At 43.3% G+C, this 20,430-nt stretch overlaps 1 protein-coding gene across 8 annotated transcripts in view; it reads right to left on the bottom strand.

Moving 5' to 3' along the window:
- atp7a (ATPase copper transporting alpha) overlaps nt 1–20,430 on the bottom strand; it is a 60,782-nt gene that overhangs the window by 32,550 nt on the left and 7,802 nt on the right. For 3 of the 8 annotated variants that reach the window (XM_029771946.1, XM_029771953.1, XM_029771948.1), the window contains 9 exons: nt 17,403–17,470; nt 16,727–16,860; nt 13,991–14,585; nt 10,396–11,169; nt 9,318–9,506; nt 8,756–8,919; nt 7,309–7,470; nt 7,071–7,147; nt 6,560–6,782 (listed from right to left, as the gene is read on the bottom strand). In XM_029771946.1, the coding sequence (XP_029627806.1) occupies nt 6,560–6,782; nt 7,071–7,147; nt 7,309–7,470; nt 8,756–8,919; nt 9,318–9,506; nt 10,396–11,169; nt 13,991–14,585; nt 16,727–16,846 (2,304 nt within the window). In that variant the 5' untranslated portion in view covers nt 16,847–16,860; nt 17,403–17,470. The other 5 variants (XM_029771950.1, XM_029771951.1, XM_029771949.1 and 2 more) reach the window with 3 other exon arrangements.

The raw sequence follows: 20,430 nt of genomic DNA, 5'->3' as shown, positions 1-20,430 counted from the left end.
ACAAAGATAACTGAACTAAATGACTACCGCCCCGTAGCACTCACTTCTGTCATCATGAAGTGCTTTGAGACGCTAGTCAAGGATCATGTCACCGCCACCTTACCTGCCCCCCTAGACCCACTTCAGTTTGCATACCACCCCAACAGGTCCACAGATGACGCAATCGCCATCACACTACCCTATCCCATCTGGAAAAAATAATACCTATGTAAGAATGCTGTTCATTGACTATAGCTCAGCATTCAACACCATTGTACCCTCCAAGCTCATCATCAAGCTCGAGGCCCTGGGTCTCAACCCCACTCTGTGCAACTGGGTCCTGGACTTTCTGACGGGGCGCCCCCAGGTGGTGGAGGCAGGAAACAACATCTCCACTTCGCTGATCCTCAACACTGGGGCCCCACAAGGGTGTGTACTCAGCCCTCTCTTGTACTCCCTGTTCACCCATGACTGCGTGGCCATGCACGCCTCCAACTCAATCATCAACTTTGCAGACGACACAACAGTAGTGTGCTTGATCACCAACAACGATAAGACAGCCTACAGGGAGGAGGTGAGGGCACTTGGAGTGTGGTGTCGGGAAAACAACCTCTCACTCAACGTCAACAAAACAAAGGAGATGATCGTTGACTTCAGGAAACAGCAGATGGAGCACCCCCCTATCCACATCAAAGGGACAGCAGTGGAGAAGGTGGAAAGTTTTAAGTTCCTCTGCTTACACATCACAGACAAACTGAAATGGTCCAAACACAGACAATGTGGTGAAGAAAGCACAACAGTGCCTCTTCAACCTCAGAGGAGGCTGAAGAAATGTGGCTTGTCACCCAAAACCCTGACAAACTTTTACAGATGCACAATCGAGAGCATCCTGTCGGACTGTATCACAGCCTGGTACGGCAACTGCACTGCCCTCAACAGCAAGGCACTCCAGAGGGTGGTGCGGTCTGCACAACGCATCACCAGGGGCAAACTACCTGCCCTCCAGGACACCTACAGCACCCGATGTCACAGGAAGGCCAAAAAGATCATCAAGGACACCAACCACCCGAGCCACTGCCAGTTCACACCGCTATCATCCAGAAGGCGAGGTGAGTACAGGTGCATCAAAGCTGGGACTAAGAGACTGAAAAACAGCCTCTATCTCAAGGCCATCAGACTGTTAACCTCTTCACTATGGGGGGGCAGTATTTTCACGGCCGGATGAAAAACGTACCCAAATTAAACTGCCTCCTACTCAGACTCAGAAGGTAGGATATGCATATTATTAATAGATTTGGATAGAAAACACTCTGAAGTTTCTAAAACTGTTTGAATGATGTCTGCGAGTATAACATAACTCATATGGCAGGCAAAAACCTGAGATAAATCCAACCAGGAAGTTTGACCTCACATGGTTGTAGTCATTTCAAATGATGTTCTATCTAAACTACAGTGTCTGTGATGTCATATTGCACTTCCTAAGGCTTCCACTAGATGTCAACAGTCATTAGAACCTTGTTTGAGGCTTCTACAATGCAATTTGATTGAATAATACCCGGAACAGTAAGTGGTCGACCTGGTGTCATTGACTTACCTCGTGCGTGCTCACGTAGGGCTGGCCATTTTTATTTTTCTTCTGTAATGAATCTGCTATTGTCCGGTTGGAATATTATCGAAATTCTATGTTAAAAACACCCTAAAGATTGATTGTGAACATGGTTTGACATGTTTCTACAAACGCTGAGGGAACTTTATAACTTTTCGTCGACGGTGGATAGATGCATTATGGAATGGTGATCTGGACACGCCATAAAAACTGATTTATTTCTACATAAATTATGGACTTTATCGAACAAATGAACATTTCTTGTGGAAGTGGGAGACCTTCCGAGTGCATTCAGCCGAAGATCAGCAAAGGTAAGATAATATTTTTAACATATTTCAGTGTTTTGTGGATGCCGTGGCTGGACGGCTAACTGAATAGCTTGGGGCTCAGTACTCAGAATATTGAACAATGTGCTTTCTCCGTAAAGTTATTTTGAAATCTGACAAAGCGGTTGCATAAAGGAATAGTTCATCTATACTTTAATTAATTGTTATATATTTTGTCAACGTTTATGATGAGTATTTCTGTAAATTATGGTGCCCATTCACTGGAATTTTGGGGTGAATACATTTTCTGAACGTCACGCGCCAATGTAAAATAGTTTTTTTGGATATAAATATGAACTTGATGGAACAAAAAATGCATGTATTGTCTAACATAATGTCCTGGGAGTGTCATCTGATGAAGATCGTCAAAGGTTAGTGCATAATTTTAGCTGGTTTTGTGCTTTTGGACGGCTACCCTTGCTTGGAAAATGGCTGTCCTTGCTAGGAAAATGGCTGTGCTGTTTTTTTGCTGTGGTGGTATCCTAACATAATGTAATGTTTTGCTTTCGCTGTAAAGCCTTTTTGAAATCGGACAACGTGGTTGGATTCAGGAGAGGTTTATCTTTCAAATGGTGTAAAATAGTCGTATGTTTGAGAAAATTGAATTGTGGTATTTTAGTTGTTTTTGTATTTCGCGCCATGCAACATCTAGCCATTGGCAGTTGGCTAGATGTAAGAAGTTAAACAGCCATCACTAACATTGAGTGGCTGCTGCCAACATACTGACTCAAATCTCTAGCCACTTTAATTATTAAAAATTGGATGTGATAAATGTATCACTAGTCACTTTAAACAATGCCACTTTATATATTGTTTACATATCTTACGTTACTCATCACGTGTATATATAGTGTATTTTATACCATCTATTGCATCTTGCCTATGCCGCTCGGCCATCGCTCATCCATATACTTACAGTTGAAGTTGGAAGTTTACATAAACTAGTTTTAATGACTCCAACCTAAGTGTTTCAACCACTCCACTAATTTCTTGTTAACAAACCATAGTTTTGGCAAGTCAGTTAGGACATCTACTGTATGCATGACACAAGTAATTTTTCCAACAATTCTTCACAGACAGATTATTTCACTTATAATTCACTGTATCACAATTCCAGTGGGTCAGAAGTTTACATACACTAAGTTGACTGTGCCTTTAAACAGCTTGGAAAAATACAGAAAATTATGTCATGGCTTTAGAAGCTTCTGATAGGCTAATTGACATCATTTGAGTCAATTGGAGTCAGGTCAACTGCACATGGGGACACAACAGTGGTAGGCCTGATCACCGACAAGACAGCCTATAGGGAGGAGGTCAGAGACCTGGCAGGGTGGTGCCAGAATAACAACCTCTCCCTCAACGTAACCAAGACTAAGGAGATTGTGGACTACAGGAAAAGGAGGACCGATCACGCCCCCATTCTCATCAACGGGGCTGTAGTGGAGCAGGTTCAGAGCTTCAAGTTCCTTGGTGTTCACATCACCAACAAACTAGAATGGTCCAAACACACCAAGACAGTCGTGAAGAGGGCACGACAAAGCCTATTCCTCCTCAGGAAACTAAAAAGATTTGGCATGGGTCCTGAGATCCTCAAAAGGTTCTACAGCTGCAACATCGAGAGCATCCTGACTGGTTGCATCACTGCCTGGTATGGCAATTGCTCGGCCTCCGACCGCAAGGCGGTACAGAGGGTAGTGCGTACGGCCCAGTACATAACTGGGGCTAAGCTGCCTGCCATCCAGGACTTCTACACCAGGCGGTGTCAGAGGAAGGCCCTAAAAATTGTCAAAGACCCCAGCCATAGACTGTTCTCTCTACTACCGCATGGCAAGCGGTACCGGAGTGCCAAGTCTAGGACAAAAAGGCTTCTCAACAGTTTTTGCCCCCAAGCCATAAGACTCCTGAACAGGTAATCAGATGGCTACCCGGACTATTTGCATTGTGTGCCCCCCCCCTTTAACTATACATTCATGTACACACTACCTCAAATTGGCCCGACCAACCAGTGCTCCCGCACATTGGCTAACTGGGCTATCTGCATTGTGTCCTGCCACCCACCAACCCCTCTTTTACGCTACTGCTACTCTCTGTTCATCATATATGCATAGTCACTTTAACCATATCTACATGTACATACTACCTCAAATCAGCCTGACTAACCGGTGTCTGTATGTAGCCTCGCTACTTTTATAACCTCGCTACTGTATCTAGCCTCGCTACTGTTTTTCACTGTTGTTTTGAATTCTTTACTTACCCATTGTTCACCTAATACATTTTCTGCACTATTGGTTAGAGCCTGTAAGTAAGCATTTCACTGTAAGGTCTACACCTGTTGTATTCAGCGCACGTGACAAATAAACTTTGATTTGATTTGGTTTTTGGAGAAATGTCCTCTGGTCTGATGAAACAAAAATAGAACTGTTTGGACATAATGACCTTCGTTATGTTTGAAGGAAAAAGGGTGAGGCTTGCAAGCCGAAGAACACCATCCCAACTGTGAAGCACAGGGTTGGCAGCATCATGTTGTGGGGGTGCTTTGCTGCAGGAGGGACTGGTGCACTGGTGCATATTGAAGCAACATCTCAAGACATCAGTCAGGAAGTTAAAGCTTGGTCGCAAATAGGTCTTTCAAATGGACAATGACCCTAAGCATACTTCCAAAGTTGTGGCAAAATGGCTTAAGGACAAAGTCAAGGTATTGGAGTGGCCATCACAAAGTCCTGACCTCAACCCTACAGAACATTTGTGGGCAGAACGGAAAAAGTGTGTGCGAGCAAGGAGGCCTACAAACCTGACTCAGTTACACCAGCTCTGTCATGAGGAATGGGCCAAAATTCACCCAACTTATTGTGGGAAGCTTGTGGAAGGCTACCCGAAATGTTTGACCCAAGTTAAACAATTTAAAGGCAATGCTACCAAATACTAATTGAGTGTATGTAAACTTCTGACCCACTGGGAATGTGATGAAGTAAATAAAAGCTGAAATATATAATTCTCTCTACTATTATTCTGACATTTCACATTCTTAAAATAAAGTGGTGATCCTAACTGACCTAAGACAGGGAAGTTTTACTAGGATTAAATGTCAGGAATTGTGAAAAACTGAATTTTAATGTATTTGGCTAAGGTGTATGTAAGCTGCTTTGGTGTATCACAAAGCTAAGAGTATCATTTCCATTGCAGGTGTCCACACATGCTTTGTGTGTAAGAAGTCTGGCGACGGTGTGAAGAGGTTTAAATGTATTTAGCCAAGGTGTATGTAAACTTGACTTCTACTGTATGTATTATATTAAGTTAAAATAAGTGTTCATTGAGTATTGTTGTAATTGTCATTAATACAAAAATGAATATTATATATAAAATATTCATTTTTGTATTAATTTTTGTACTAAAACTGAATAGATTATATATATATATATATATATATATATATATAAAAATCGTCCGATTAATTGGTATCGGCTTTTTTTGGTCTTCCAATTATCGGTTATCGGCCGACCTCTAGTTGGAACGTTGCTGCAGGGACTTGCCTCCATTCAGCCACAAGAGCATTATTGAGGTCGGGCACTGATGTTGGGCGATTAGGCCTGGCTCGCAGTCGGCATTCCAATTCATCCCAAAAGTGTTCGATGGGGTTGAGGTCAGGGCTCCTTGCAGGCCAGGCAAGTTTTTCCACAACAATCTCAACAAACCATTTCTGTATGGACCTCGCTTTGTGCACAGGGGCATTGTCATGCTGAAACAGGAATGGGCCTTCCCCAAACTGTTGCCAGAAAGTTGGATGCACAGAAACGTCTAGAATGTAATTGTATGCTGTAGCGTTACGATTTCCCTTCACTGGAACTAAGGGGCCTAGCGCAAACCATGAAAAACAGCCCCAGACAATTATATGTCCTCCACCAAACTTTACAGTCGACACTATGCATTGGGGCAGGTAGCGTTCTCCTGGCATCAGCCAAACCCAGATTCATTCGTCGGACTGCCAGATGGTGAAGCGTGATTCATCACTCCAGAGAACCCGTTTCCAGTGCTCCAGAGTCCAATGGCGGCGAGCTTTACACCAGTGCAGCCGACGTTGGCATTGGACATGGTGATCTTAAGCTTGTGTGCAGCTGCTTGGCCATGGAAACCCATTTCATGAAGCTCCCAACGAACAGTTATTGTGCTGACGTTGCTTCCAGAAGCAGTTAGGAACCCGGTAGTGAGTGTTGCAACCGAGGACAGACAATTGTTACGTGCTACAGCACTTGTTGGTCTCGTTCTGTGAGCTTGTGTAGCCTACCACTTTACGGCTGAGAAGTTGTTGCTCCTAGACATTTCCACTATAACAGCACTTACAGTTGACCGGGGAAGCTCTAGCAGGGCAGAAATTTGACGAACTGACTTGTTGGAAAGCTGGCATCCTAGGAAGGTGCCACATTGAAAGTCACTGAGCTCTTCAGTAAGGCCATTCTACTGCCAATGTTTGTCTATGGAGATTGCATGGCGGTGTGCTCGATTTTTATACACCTGTCAGCAACGGGTGTGGCTGAAATAGCCAAATCCACTAATTTGAAGTGGTGTCCACATACTTATGTATATACAGTATAGTGTTTATCTCCCTCTACATCACCCTCCCTCTGTCTATTTCTCTCTCCCTCTCTCCTACCTGTACAGGGACACAGAAGAGGAATGAGATCAGGTTCATGACGGAGAGGCCTGGGAGCAGCTGTCTCTCCAGGAACATGGTGGGGTGGTAGTGTTCACGGTCCTGTGCGGTGGCGTTGTGCTGGTGAGACATGCTGATCTGCTGGGCTACTATGATCATGTAGATCTTCATCCCCATGACTGGGACGCAGAAGGACAGGCTGACCAGAAACGACTTCCTCCATCTGGGAGAAGAGAGGAGAGAGAGGGAATGAAGTACGGAGTTGGAGGTAGACAGAGATACAGAGTAATCCCGGTTAACCCAGAACTAAAGTTTTGTGTAATTGGAGAATGAGGTTCATGATGGAGACAGACAGACAGAGATAAAGAATAATCTCGGTTAACCCAGAACTAAAGTTTTGCGTAATTGGTCAGCTGTTCAAATAAGTTCTGGATCATACGTGTTAAGAGAAGAGATGTGAGGAAAAACCCAAACAGCCCGTTATCCCACACCTCCCATTCCCTTCCATTACTGTGTGATCTCTCTGCTGTGGTCCAAGTGACTGCCTGTGCGATCCCTTTTCACCAGAGATGCCTCGAAGCCCAGATTCTGATAAACAGACAAAATGGAATGAACAAATCTAACTAGGCAAACTGATATCCCATTGTCATTTAAAGCAACAACCTGGGACAGAGGAGAAGGTGTTGGGATGAACAAACGTATGGACAAACAAACAAATAAATGAATGATTGAAAAACAAAACGAAGTACCTCTATGAGTTTGATGACGTCTCTCGGTCCCGTCACCTCCGGGTCGTACTTGATGTGGGCTTTGTTGGTTGCCAGGGCAACAGAGGCGTAGACGATACCGTTCTCTTTCATCAGGCTGGACTCTATTTTGTGAACGCAGGAGGAACACGTCATTCCCCTGACCTGGAGAGAGGTGGAGAGGAGAATGTACTGTTAATACACGATTTAGAGGAAAAGACTACCCTGCACCTTACAGACTGCTGCCCTATATACATAGACATAGAATCACTGGCTACTTTAATGTTTACATACGGCTTTACTCATTTCATATGTATATACTGTATTCTATTGGTTCCTCTCTAGGTTTCTTCCTAGGTTTTGGCCTTTCCAGTGAGTTTTTCCTAGCCACCGTGCTTCTACACCTGCATTGCTTGCTGTTTGGGGTTTTAGGCTGGGTTTCTGTACAGCACTTTGAGATATCAGCTGATATAAGAAGGGCTATATAAATTGATTTGATTTTCTACAGTATTTTAGTCAATGCCACTCCGACATCGCTCGTCCTAATATTTATATATTTCTTAATTCCATTATTTTACTTTTAGATTTGTGTGTATTATTGTGAATTATTAGATACTAGTGCACTGTTGGAGCCTGAAACACAAGCATTTCACTAAAGATGTGTAAACAGGGCTAAAGAGTGGCGCAGCGGTCTAAGGCACTGCATCTCAGTGCTACAGGCGTCACTACAGACCCTGATTCGATTCCAGGCTGGAAAACAACCGGCCGTGATTGGGAGTCCCATAGGGTGGTGCACAATAGGCCCAGCGTCGTTAGGGTTTGGCCGGGGTAGGCCATCCTTGTAAATAAGAATTTGTTCTTAACTGACTTGCCTAGTTAAATAAAGGTTAAATAAAATAAATACAAGTATGCGACCAATACAATTACATTTGATGAGGACCAGATAGGATGGTGTAGACAGAACACCAAACAGCAGATCACACCATTACGGTGTGGTGATTAGAATCAGAACACCAAACAGAAGATCACACCATTACAGTGTGGTGATTAGAATCAGAACACCAAACAGAAGACCACACCATTACGGTGTGGTGATTAGAATCAGAACACCAAACAGCAGATCACACCATTACAGTGTGGCGATTAGAATCAGAACACCAAACAGCAGGTCACACCATTACAGTGTGTTGATTAGAATCAGAACACCAAACAGCAGATCACACCATTACGGTGTGTTGATTAGAATCAGAACACCAAACAGCAGATCACACCATTACGGTGTGTTGATTAGAATCAGAACACCAAACAGCAGATCACACCATTACGGTGTGTTGATGAGAATCAGAACACCAAACAGCAGATCACACCATTACGGTGTGTTGATGAGAATCAGAACACCAAACAGCAGATCACACCATTACGGTGTGTTGATGAGAATCAGAACACTCACCACAAGTTCCAGGCTTCCATCAGAACCCTCATAGTTCTCCATGACAGAAGCAGTGAAGCCCAACTCTCTGACATACTCTGCTATCTTCAGAGGGTCCATCACCTCAGGGTTATAACGGACCTCAGCCTTACTAGCCATCAGGGCCACCAGCACAGAGTAGATACCTGCACAGAGGAACATAGGACAATGTTAGACAAATGGAACATTTTATTCACCTTCCTACCTAACCCTTGACAACAGTTAATGTATACAAGTGATAAATGCCTTTAAAAAAGGCCAGGGGTTTCATGACCAGGTAAAAGTACAAAGCCTTCATAAATACGTTCCACATTCCTCCTACAGTATGTTACTTAAAAACAGCCATCGTAAATCTTAAACTGACACAGTTCACAACTGTTTGACACTTCTCTCCCAGAAAGACAGATAGCTACTGTAAAGAAAGTGCTCCGTGTCAGTGTCCCTAATGCAACTACACCAACAGTAGTTAGTACCAAGTTGTGTTCATTACCAAATAAAACGGACTGAAACAGGGAGTAAAATGTTGCAAAAAATCTCCTCTCACCGTGTTTATTCCTCAGGTTCCTCTCGATATTGGCCACACAGGACGCACAGGTCATTCCACCAATCTGGATGAAGCATTTAGCGAGGGTGTCCGGGGGCTTCTTAACACCCTGTGCTGCGTCCAGCTCAGGGGACAGGGAGCAGGACGAGGGGGGACTGATAACTGGGACAGTCAACAGGCAGTTGGTTTCTTAAAAGGACAACATAGCAACAATGAGTTTCATAACCATTTCAATTTCTCATTCTGCTTTCTATGGCTGTTCAACTACTGTTCTGGAAAGTTTCCATGAGTTACAAACAGAGACAGATTCATTTGTTTTGCTTCACAGCTAGAGGTATTATTACAAACAGAGACAGATTCATGTGTTTTGCTTCACAGCTAGAGGTATTATTACAAACAGAGACAGATTCATGTGTTTTGCTTCACAGCTAGAGGTATTATTACAAACAGAGACAGATTCATGTGTTTTGCTTCACAGCTAGAGGTATTATTACAAACAGACAGATTCATTTGTTTTGCTTCACAGCTAGAGATATTATTACAAACAGAGACAGATTCATGTGTTTTGCTTCACAGCTAGAGGTATTATTACAAACAGAGACAGATTCATGTGTTTTGCTTCACAGCTAGAGGTATTATTACAAACAGACAGATTCATTTGTTTTGCTTCACAGCTAGAGATATTATTACAAACAGAGACAGATTCATGTGTTTTGCTTCACAGCTAGAGGTATTATTACAAACAGAGACAGATTCATTTGTTTTGCTTCACAGCTAGAGATATTATTACAAACAGAGACAGATTCATGTGTTTTGCTTCACAGCTAGAGATATTATTACAAACAGAGACAGATTCATTTGTTTTGCTTCACAGCTAGAGATATTATTAGGGGTTGTGTTACTAAACTCCTGAAACTTCACCAAAGACAGAAATTCCTGTTGTAGGATTCCTAGAATCAGGAGGGAGGGAATCCTCCAACCAGGATCTCTGAAAAACCTGGGAACATATGGAATGTTTACTGAATTTTGAAACCCTAGTTAGGGAGGATAAAAGAATACAATCCGCCCATCAACTCACCAGGCAGGAAGGCGTCAAATCCCATGTCCTCTATGGCCTCCCTGAGCTCTTCTGGTTGGGTGAGGAGAGGATCGTACTCAAACGCCCCTCTGTGATTGGCCAGCGACACCTTGACTGACCGCACCCCCTTCCTCTGAGACAGCCTCCCCTCGATGGACTGAACACAGGACCCACAGGTCATCCCCTCTATATGGATTAGGGCCGTGGCCGTCAGAGGCTGGCTGTAGCAGGGCTGGGTGGAGGAGAGACCGGCCTGGGACGACAGTGGTGGTGGTGGTGGGGAAGGTATAGGTGTGGTGGATGTAGGGCTAAGACCTTCAGAGGTAGCGCTCCAGGGTTGGGTTTTAAACATCCCTGGTGGCAGGGCCTCGATGGCTTGCTGTAGCCCAGACACAGTCACCCTCCCTGGGTCATAGAGAATGGAGGCGCTCTCTTTCTCCAACAATACCTCTATGGAGGTCACCCCAGCCAGCTTGGAGATGTTATCCTGAATGTTTACCACACAGGAGCGGCAGTGCATGCCCGTCACCCTGAGGGTAGTCTGGGCCGAGTCTGTGGACGCCTCAGAATCCTTAGTGGAAGTATCCACCGGCGCTGTGGGTAATGAGGCAGCGCTTAGCAACCGCTCCATCTCGCTGACGGACAGCTGCAGGGGGCGGGACTTGGACTTGGGCGTGGCCTTGAAGCCGGCCTTGGCGATCTGGGTGATGATGTCATCGATGGTGATGAGGTATGGCAGGTAGAGAACCGTGGCCTCCTGGGAGTCTAGAACCACTGGGTGGAGAACACACAGGGGAAACATTTCTAATCTCCAACAATCCTAGTATCACAGAGTGGTGAGGACAGACTAACAGGAGATTCTGAGTTTGTTTCAACATTATTTCTGACTACAAGTTAATGTTAAGTGAGAATACTAGACTACTGCAACCTCCCATACTCATTCATTCCTATAGAACGCCAAGTCAGTTAAAGGTCCAGTGGATTAAAAAACGTGTTTTTATACAGTTGGAAGTTTACATACACTTTAGCCAAATACATTTAAACTCAGTTTTTCACAATTCCTGACATTTAATCCTAGTAAAACTTCCCCGTCTTAGGTCAGTTAGGATCACCACTTTATTTTAAGAATGTCACGTCCTGACCAGTATAAGGGGTTATTTGTTATTGTAGTTTGGTCAGAACGTGGCAGGGGTGTGTTTGTTTAGAGTGTTTCGGGGTTTGTTGGGCTATGATCTGTTTTAAGAGGGGTGTTTGTTTAGAGTGTTTCGGGGTTTGTTGGGTTATGTTCTTGTTAGTCTATTTCTATGTGGTGTTCTAGTATGTCTATTTCTATTTGGTGTTCTAGTATGTCTATTTCTATGTGGTGTTTGTTGGGTTGATCTTCAATTGGAAGCAGCTGCTCCTAGTTGCTTCTAATTGAAGGTCCTATTTAAGTAAGAGGGGTGTTTTTCTATGGGATTTTGTGGGTAGTTGTTCCTTGTATAGCTGTAAGCCTTACAGGACTGTTTATCGTCATCGTTTTTTGTATATGTGTGATTTGTTTTGGTTTTCCTTCTGTCTGCCTATTAAAAAGAAGATGAGTATACACATTCCCGCTGCATTTTGGTCTAATCCTTACGACAACCGTGACAAAGAATGTGAAATGTCAGAATAATAGCAGAGAGAATTATTTATTTCAGCTTTTATTTCTTTCATCACATTCCCAGTGGGTCCCAGTTTACATACTCTCAATTAGTATTTGGTAGCATTGCCGTTAAATTGTTTAACTTGGGTCAAACGTTTCGGGTAACCTTCCACAAGCTTCCCACAATAAGTTGGGTGAATTTTGGTCCATTCCTCCTGACAGAGCTGGTGTAACTGAGTCAGGTTTGTAGGCCTCCTTGCTCGCAAACGCTTTTTCAGTTCTGCCCACAAATGTTCTATAGGATTGAGGTCAGGGCTTTGTAACGGCCACTCCAATACCTTGACTTTGTTGTCCTTAAGCCATTTTGCCACAACTTTGGAAGTATGCTTGGGGTCATTGTCCATTTGGAAGACCCATTTGCGACCAAGCTTTAACTTCCTGACTGATGTTGCTTCAATATATCCAGATCATTTTCATTCCTCATGATGCCATCTATTTTGTGAAGTGCACCAGTCCCTCCTGCAGCAAAGCACCCCACAACATGATGCTGCCACCCTCGTGCTTCACGGTTGGGATGGTGTTCTTCGGCTTGCAAGCCTCCCCCTTTTTCCTCCAAACATAACGATGGTCATTATGGCCAAACAGCTCTATTTCTGTTTCATCAGACCAGAGGACATTTCTCCGAAAAGTACGATCTTTGTCCCCATGTGCAGTTGCAAACCGTAGTCTGGCTTTTTTAATGGTGGTTTTGGAGCAGTGGCTTCTTCCTTGCTGAGCGGCCTTTCAGGTTGTGTCGATATAGATACTTTTGTACCCGTTTCCTCCAGCATCTTCACAAGGTCCTTTGCTGTTCTTCTGGGATTGATTTGCACTTTTCGCACCAAAGTACGTTCATCTCTAGGAGACAGAACAAGTCTTCTTCCTGAGCGGTATGACGACTGCGTGGTCCCATGGTGTTTATATTTGCGTACCATTGTTTGTACAGATGAAAGTGGTACCTTCAGACGTTTGAGAATTGCTCCCAAGGATGAACCAGACTTGTGTAGGTCTACAATTTGTTTTCTGAGGTCTTTGCTGATTTTCCCATGATGTCAAGCAAAGAGGCACTGAGTTTGAAGGTAGGCTTTGAAATACATCCACAGGTACACCTCCAATTGACTCAAATGATGTCAATTAGCCTATCAGAAGCTTCTGAAGCCATGACAGAATTTTCCAGAATTTTCCAAGCTGTTTAAAGGCACAGTCAACTTCGTGTATGTAAACTTCTGACCCACTGGAATTGTGATACAGTGAAATAATCGGTCTGTAAACAATTGTTGGAAAAATTACTTGTGTCATGCACAAAGTAGATGTCCTAACCGACTTGCCAAAAGTATAGTTTGTTAACAAGAAATTTGTGGAGTGGTTGAAAAATGAGTTTTAATGACTCCAACCTAAGTGTATGTAAACTTCAGACTTCAACTGTATGAGGTTGGAATAATACTGTGAAATTGTGAAAAGCGCGGGTTTAAAAGACCACCTGAAATTTCTGCCTGTTTTGACGGGATGACATTTTGGCCTGCCTGGTGACATCACCAGGTGGTAAATTAGTTAGTCCAATAAAGAGTTCCAAAACCTTTCAGTTTTCCCATCCTTACTCAGACCACTCCCAGACAGTCCTAGCAAATTCATGCTTGAGAAATTGCTCTTTGCTAAGAAGCTATTTTTGTTTCTTTTTGTTTCTTTTAAATTGAAAACAATAACAGTAGGGTACGTAATTGTTACCTAGAAATGACTTGATATTGATATACAGACTGTTGAATTGGACCTGTAACCAGGTCAGCACTCAATGAGTCACAATCAAATGATAATGACCTTCAGTGTAAAACCTGTGACTACTACGATCAAATGATAATGACCTTCAGTGTAAAACCTGTGACTACTACGATGAAATGATAATGACTACTACGCAATACAAGGTAACTAAGTCACCTTTAATTTTCTCAACTCCTTTCAGTTTGCCAATCTTTCCTTCGATAGTGGTGGTGCAGGACAGACAGACCATGCCCTCGATACGCATCTTCACCTGTGAGGAGATGGCCGGGTCTGGGACAGGGGCTAAACCTGGGACCAGGGCTGGGACAGAGGCTGGGACAGGGTCTGGGACAGGGGCTAAACTTGGGACCAGTGCTGGGACAGAGGCTGGGACAGGGTCTGGGACTGAGACTAGGGATTCCTCTGTAGGGACCTCCAGGAAGGAGGCCAAGCTACTAACCACCTCCCCCAGCTGCAGTGCACCGATCAGGGCAGGGATGAAGGTAATGGACACCCCCCTCTGGTCCTTGTTCTCCTGGACCTCCAGGACCCCCTGGAGCTGAGCTAGCCTGGCCAGAGCCTCCTGTTGGGCCTCGGGGGTGAGAAGGGCTGGGGTGGGGACCAGCTGGGTGTCTGTGGGGACCTCGGAGGCTGTGGTAGTGTCTGAGAGGATGGAGTCAAACCCCATGTCCTCCACGGCCTCCGCCAGGGACTCTGGGGTGTGATGACTGTGGTCGAAGATGATGCTGGCATTCTTCAGCTCCAGAGACACCTACCAGAAAATATGTATGTCAAACAAACTGAAGAATGAAAACATCTTATACTGTATCAACAGAAGTGACAGTGTAATTCCAATGTACAGTAATGCAGTTTCTAAAACAAGGCCTTGAAACTAAACAGAATTATATGGAATTATATCGCTGCCATAAAATTGTCATGTCACGGTTACTGTGTAACGATTCTTTATTTTTTATTTACTTTTCTCCCCAATTTCGTGGTATCCAATTGGTAGTTACATCGCTGCAACTCCCGTACGGACTTGGGAGAGGCGATGGTCGAGAGCCGTGCGTCCTCCTAAACACAACCCAACCAAGCCGCACTGCTTCTTCACACAATGTCCACTTAACCCAGAAGCCAGCCCCACCAATGTGTCGGAGGAAACACCGTGCACCTGGCGACTGTGTCAGCATGCACTGCACCTGCCCCATTGGGCGAATTGTGCGCCGCCCCATGAGTCTCCCGATCATGGCCGGCTGCGACAGAGCCTGGACTTGAACCCAGAATCTCTAGTGGCACAGCTAGCACTGCAATGCAGTGCCTTAGACCACTGCGACACTCGGGAGGCCTGAAATCAGCACAATTCTGAGATTCATGGCATGGGCTGTAATCACATACACTGAGAGGGTTACTAAACCGTTACTAAGCAACAATCAATAGGACATCAAATCTATTCCACATAAACAAGTAGTCTGAAGATAATCCTCGTGAAACACAATGGATAAAGCCAAACTCCAGACCCCAGGTTATAACCTCCAACCAGGGGCTGTTTTTCATGGTCAGGTCACATGACCAGGATAAACTCCAGGCATATCATTCCAGGAAGGAGTGGCCTGACAGAGAGACATGGACATACACCTCAGCTTACAATCTATATAAAGAGGAGGAGTGCATTGACCTTCCAGCATGTTCCAGTAGCAATACAATGAACCCATCGCTCTCTCTAAAACACACACACACACACACACGATTAACTGACGCCATCACCTGACCACTCAGCCCTGACTGAACTGCGAGTTAAAAACACAGGAGGGAAGTGTGTGTGCACAGATGCCAGAGATGATCTATGTTTTCCTAGGTGTGTGTGTGTGTGTGTGTGTCTGTGTCAGGGAGAGAGCGAGAGTGAAAGAGAGAGAGAGACCGTCCTTTCCTCATACAGTTTCATTTAACTTTGACACTAGTAAAACAAACTATCCTATAGGCCTAAAGTCCACATGAAACAAAAATCTATTAAACCCTACCTTAAAGGTCATGTACTGTTCTTTACAATAACACACATTAACGTCCCCCTTGTAAGGAATGAATCACATTTACGACCCTCTGTCTGCTACCCTCCAGCCAGTTATCGACCCACAATGACCAATGACAGTCCTGTAAAGACCAGCTGTCTGTCAGGAACAACGCCGTCACATGGTATCCTCATTAACCTGTGCCTGAGGGGTAAACACACAGAGAAGGCCACATCTACTGCCATCTAGAACGTTCTCAGAGCTGCTACACGGAATTACGGATCACTGTTAATCTTCAATTAAGCTATATAAACCAGCCATTAGGGGAGAGGAGGAGGCTGAGGTTAAATCCCAAATGGCACCCTATTCCCTAAATAGTTGAACCTATGGGCCCTGGTCAAAAGTAGTACACTATGTAGGGCATAGGGTGAGATTTGTGATGCAGCCTGGAAATCAGCCAGGATATTGAGTTGGGTGACATTTGTCAAATGAAATACAAATGATGGTTGGTAACATATAAATGGGAAGCGTTATTGCTGCCTTCTAAATTCTAGCTAGTTAGTTTCCCATCTAGTTTTTATAATGTTCTGAAACCTGTTTTTACATTTTTTTTTTTTTTTAGCAAACTCAGCTATTTTACATTTCTGGAAATTGTACAATGGTGTCAAGTCTATGTTAGAAATGCAGACTTGGCAGTTCGAAGACATTCTGTTTCAAAGTTCAAAGGTGACATTGATGAACACAAAGCTTTAAGGGTGAAAACATCCAACTGATTTTACAGGATCTGAAGGATGTGTAGGTTTACATGTTACACATAGACCTATCCTATCGTTGTTTCCCAGATCGGCGCCTATTCCTGGACTACAAATCATAATGACTGGAGTCCCTATGTGTATACCGGACCCACCTTGATGTGTACGACTCCAGGCAGACCCCCAATGCGCTGCTCAATAGACTGAACACAGGAATCACAGGTCATCCCCTCTACACCCAGACATACTGAGCTCAGCTTGGCCTTCAGCGTCATGGTGAGTCCTTAGTCTGGGAACCAACAAGGAAATAGCATGGTTAAACAAAGAAAATAGTTCACATTTCAGAAAGAATACAAGCAGGTCAGAGACTACTTCTGAGCGCATGACAAGTATCTTGTTTCCCACGGCAAGAGAGAAAAAGAAAACAGGCCAGTAAATATTACATTAGGGCTGACCCCATTTAGTGGACTGGTCCATTGTTTAGTCGATGGGCTGTTGGTCAACCAAGATTTCTTTAGTCGAGCAGTACCAAAAAATACCCCCCTCCCAAAACATCATGGTGTATAAGACACCTGTCTGATTGGACTGATCCATTACGGAGGCCGTTGGGGGTGGCACAGTCCATACGTCTAAGACATGTGCTACTGAACATTTATATGGTTATATTAGGTAAGAACAACGACACAACACTAATATCATCTATATTATAACTGATGTGTTTTCTCAAGCGTCTCTGTCCGCGGTTCTGAAACACATCAGTGGGCTGTTGAATTGGCACCTTTTCCTAGACCATGTTGCTATGTGAATAATAGCTAAGTTAACAAGCCTTACCGGTATTGAGAACAATGTGGCGGAGGCAGCAGCGAAGTTAGAGAACGAGAAAACAGCCCTTGCCTTAACTGTCAAAGAAAAGTGAAGAGAGGAAACCAACTTAATTTAAACTCAGTTTTTCACAATTTCTGACATTTAATCCTAGTAAAAATTCCCTGTTTTAGGTCAGTTAGGATCACCACTTTATTTTAAGAATGTGAAATGTCAGAATAATAGTAGAGAGAATGATTTATTTCAGCTTTTATTTCTTTCAACACATTCCCAGTGGGTCAGAAGTTTACATACACTCAATTAGTATTTGGTAGCATTGCCGTTAAATTGTTTAACTTGGGACAAACATTTCGGGTAGCCTTCCACAAGCTTCCCACAATAAGTTGGGTGAATTTTGGCCCATTCCTCCTGACAGAGCTGGTGTAACTGAGTCAGGTTTGTAGGCCTCCTTGTTCGCAAACGCTTTTTCAGTTCTGCTCACACATTTTCTATAGGATTGAGGTCAGGGCTTTGTAACGGCCACTCCAATACCTTGACTTTGTTGTCCTTAAGCCATTTTGCCACAACTTTGGAAGTATGCTTGGGGCCATTGTCCATTTGGAAGACCCATTCGTCATCAAGCTCTAACTTCCTGACTGATGTCTTGAGATGTTGCTGCAATATATACACATAATTTTTCTTCCTCACAATGCCATCTATTTTGTGAAGTGCACCAGTCCCTCCTGCAGCAAAGCACCCCCACAACATGGTGCTGCCACCCCCGTGCTTCACGGTTGAGATGGTGTTCTTCGGCTTGCAAGCCTCCCCCTTTTTCCTCCAAACATAACGATGGTCATTTTGGCCAAACAGTTCTATTTTTGTTTCATCAGACCAGAGGACATTTCTCCAAAAAGTACAATCTTTGTCCCCATGTGCAGTTGCAAACCGTAGTCTGGCTTTTTTTATGGCCGTTTTAGAGCAGTGGCTTCTTCCTTGCTGAGCGGCCTTTCAGGTTATGTCGATATAGGACTCGTTTTACTGTTGATATAGATATTTTTGTACCTTTTTCCTCCAGAATCTTCCCCTACTGCCTTTGCTGTTGTTCTGGGATTGATTTGCACTTTTCGCACCAAAGTACGTTCATCTCTAGGAGACAGAACACGTCTCCTTCCTGAGCAGTATGACGGCTGTGTGGTCCCATGGTGTTTATATTTGCGTACTATTGTTTGTACAGATGAACGTGGTACCTTCAGGCATTTGGAAATTGCTCCCAAGGATGAACCAGACTTGTGGAGGTCTACAATTTGTTTTCTGAGGTCTTGGCTGATTTCTTTTGATTTTCCCATGATGTCAAGCAAAGAGGCACTGAGTTTGAAGGTAGGCCTTGAAATACATCCACAGGTACACCTCCAATTGACTCACATGATATCAGTTAGCCTATCAGAAGCTTCTAAAGACATGACATCATTTTCTGGAATTTTCCAAGCTGTTTAAAGGCACAGTCAACTTAGTGTAAACTTCTGACCCACTGGAATTGTGATACAGTGAATTATAAGTGAAATAATCTGTCTGTAAACAATTGTTGGAAAAATTACTTGTGTCATGCACAAAGTAGATGTCCTAACCGACTTGCCAAAAGTATAGTTTGTTAACAAGAAATGTGTGGAGTGGTTGAAAAATGAGTTTTAATGACTCCAACCTAAGTGTATGTAAACTTCAGACTTCAACTGTATATCTACAGAAATAAGATGGACCCTGTTTCTGTCGCCTGTTTGAGTGTTTGTTTAATAGCCTACATCGGTGGGAATCACCCTGAGCACCAAGCCTCACGCAACCACAACATGTTGGATAAACAATTTCACAAATTCATCCGTTTTTAATCTTTGCTATACTGTAATAAAGGCTTTACGCTTTTTTTGTTAGAACAGCCTCTCTGGTATAATTTATAATTTATTTAGTGTTTACACTGTTCCAAATTGTCAGAAAAAATATATTAATAATAACCCTCCTTTTCTTGATCTGCTTCTTATTGTTATTATTATTATTATTATTATTATTATTATTATAATAATAAGTAATGTCATTATAATTAGTAAGCTTATAGAACAGCCTGGTATGGCCACCATCGAGCTATAGGCCTAACAGCGCATTCTGTTCAGTCTTAATACCGTAACTTACTTAGGCCTATATTTCAATACTTTTATATAGGCTACTGTATTAATCAATCATTTATTTGTTCATGTCATCACACAGCACACAAGTCATTAATGATAAAGCGACCCTTGAATTATTAGCGTAAACAATAAATAAACCGTTCCATTTCATAAATTGCATTCACGAATGAATGTGACTGTTTTTAGTCTTTGCTGTAATAAAGGCTTCACAAAAAAATATGACAACAGACTCTCTGGTAGGCTTATCATTTATTTAGTGTTGCTTACATAGCTCCAAATGGTCAGGGAAATTATATTGTTATCTAATAGCAGCTGTTTGGCACACATAATACGCATGCAGCGCTTGCTCCTTAACTTCTTTATCTCCAGTATTTTCCAGAACTAGTCAAATGTATTCCACACATCTGACTTCCCCTTTACCGCCTGAGCAACCAGTAAACATTCCCCTGTTTCGAGTATATTTGACACATCCTCTGCCTTTATTTTGCTTTCATATGTGTTACGGTGTTTGGAGTTTGGCTGTAATTATGTTGCAGCTTCAGCAACACGGACAGCGCGATGAACACTGTTGATGTTCTGTGGTGGTCGCTGCAGCAGGGAGGAGAGAAAGACAATGGGTGCCAGTCACAGTCACTGGAAGTATATATATATATATATATATTTTTTTTACACAGCAAGTCTGAGCCCGGCTCTGCACAATCAAATCAATTGCGGTCGTACTCCCTCTAGTCATTTGTGCGTCTTAATTATTTAATCAAACAGTGCCCTTAAAAGCACCAGACTAACTCAGTGCATATAGTTGATTTGATTAAAACACATGGGATGTGTCTACATATGGAAAAATATGCGTTTGAACATTGCGACCAATCGATTGGTTGAAAGAC

The sequence above is a fragment of the Salmo trutta genome, chromosome 13 (genome assembly GCF_901001165.1).
Source record: "Salmo trutta chromosome 13, fSalTru1.1, whole genome shotgun sequence".
In the NCBI taxonomy this organism is placed as follows: domain Eukaryota; kingdom Metazoa; phylum Chordata; class Actinopteri; order Salmoniformes; family Salmonidae; genus Salmo; species Salmo trutta.
Note: the sequence above shows the minus strand (reverse complement) of the source record. Positions and strands in the feature narration are given on the sequence as shown.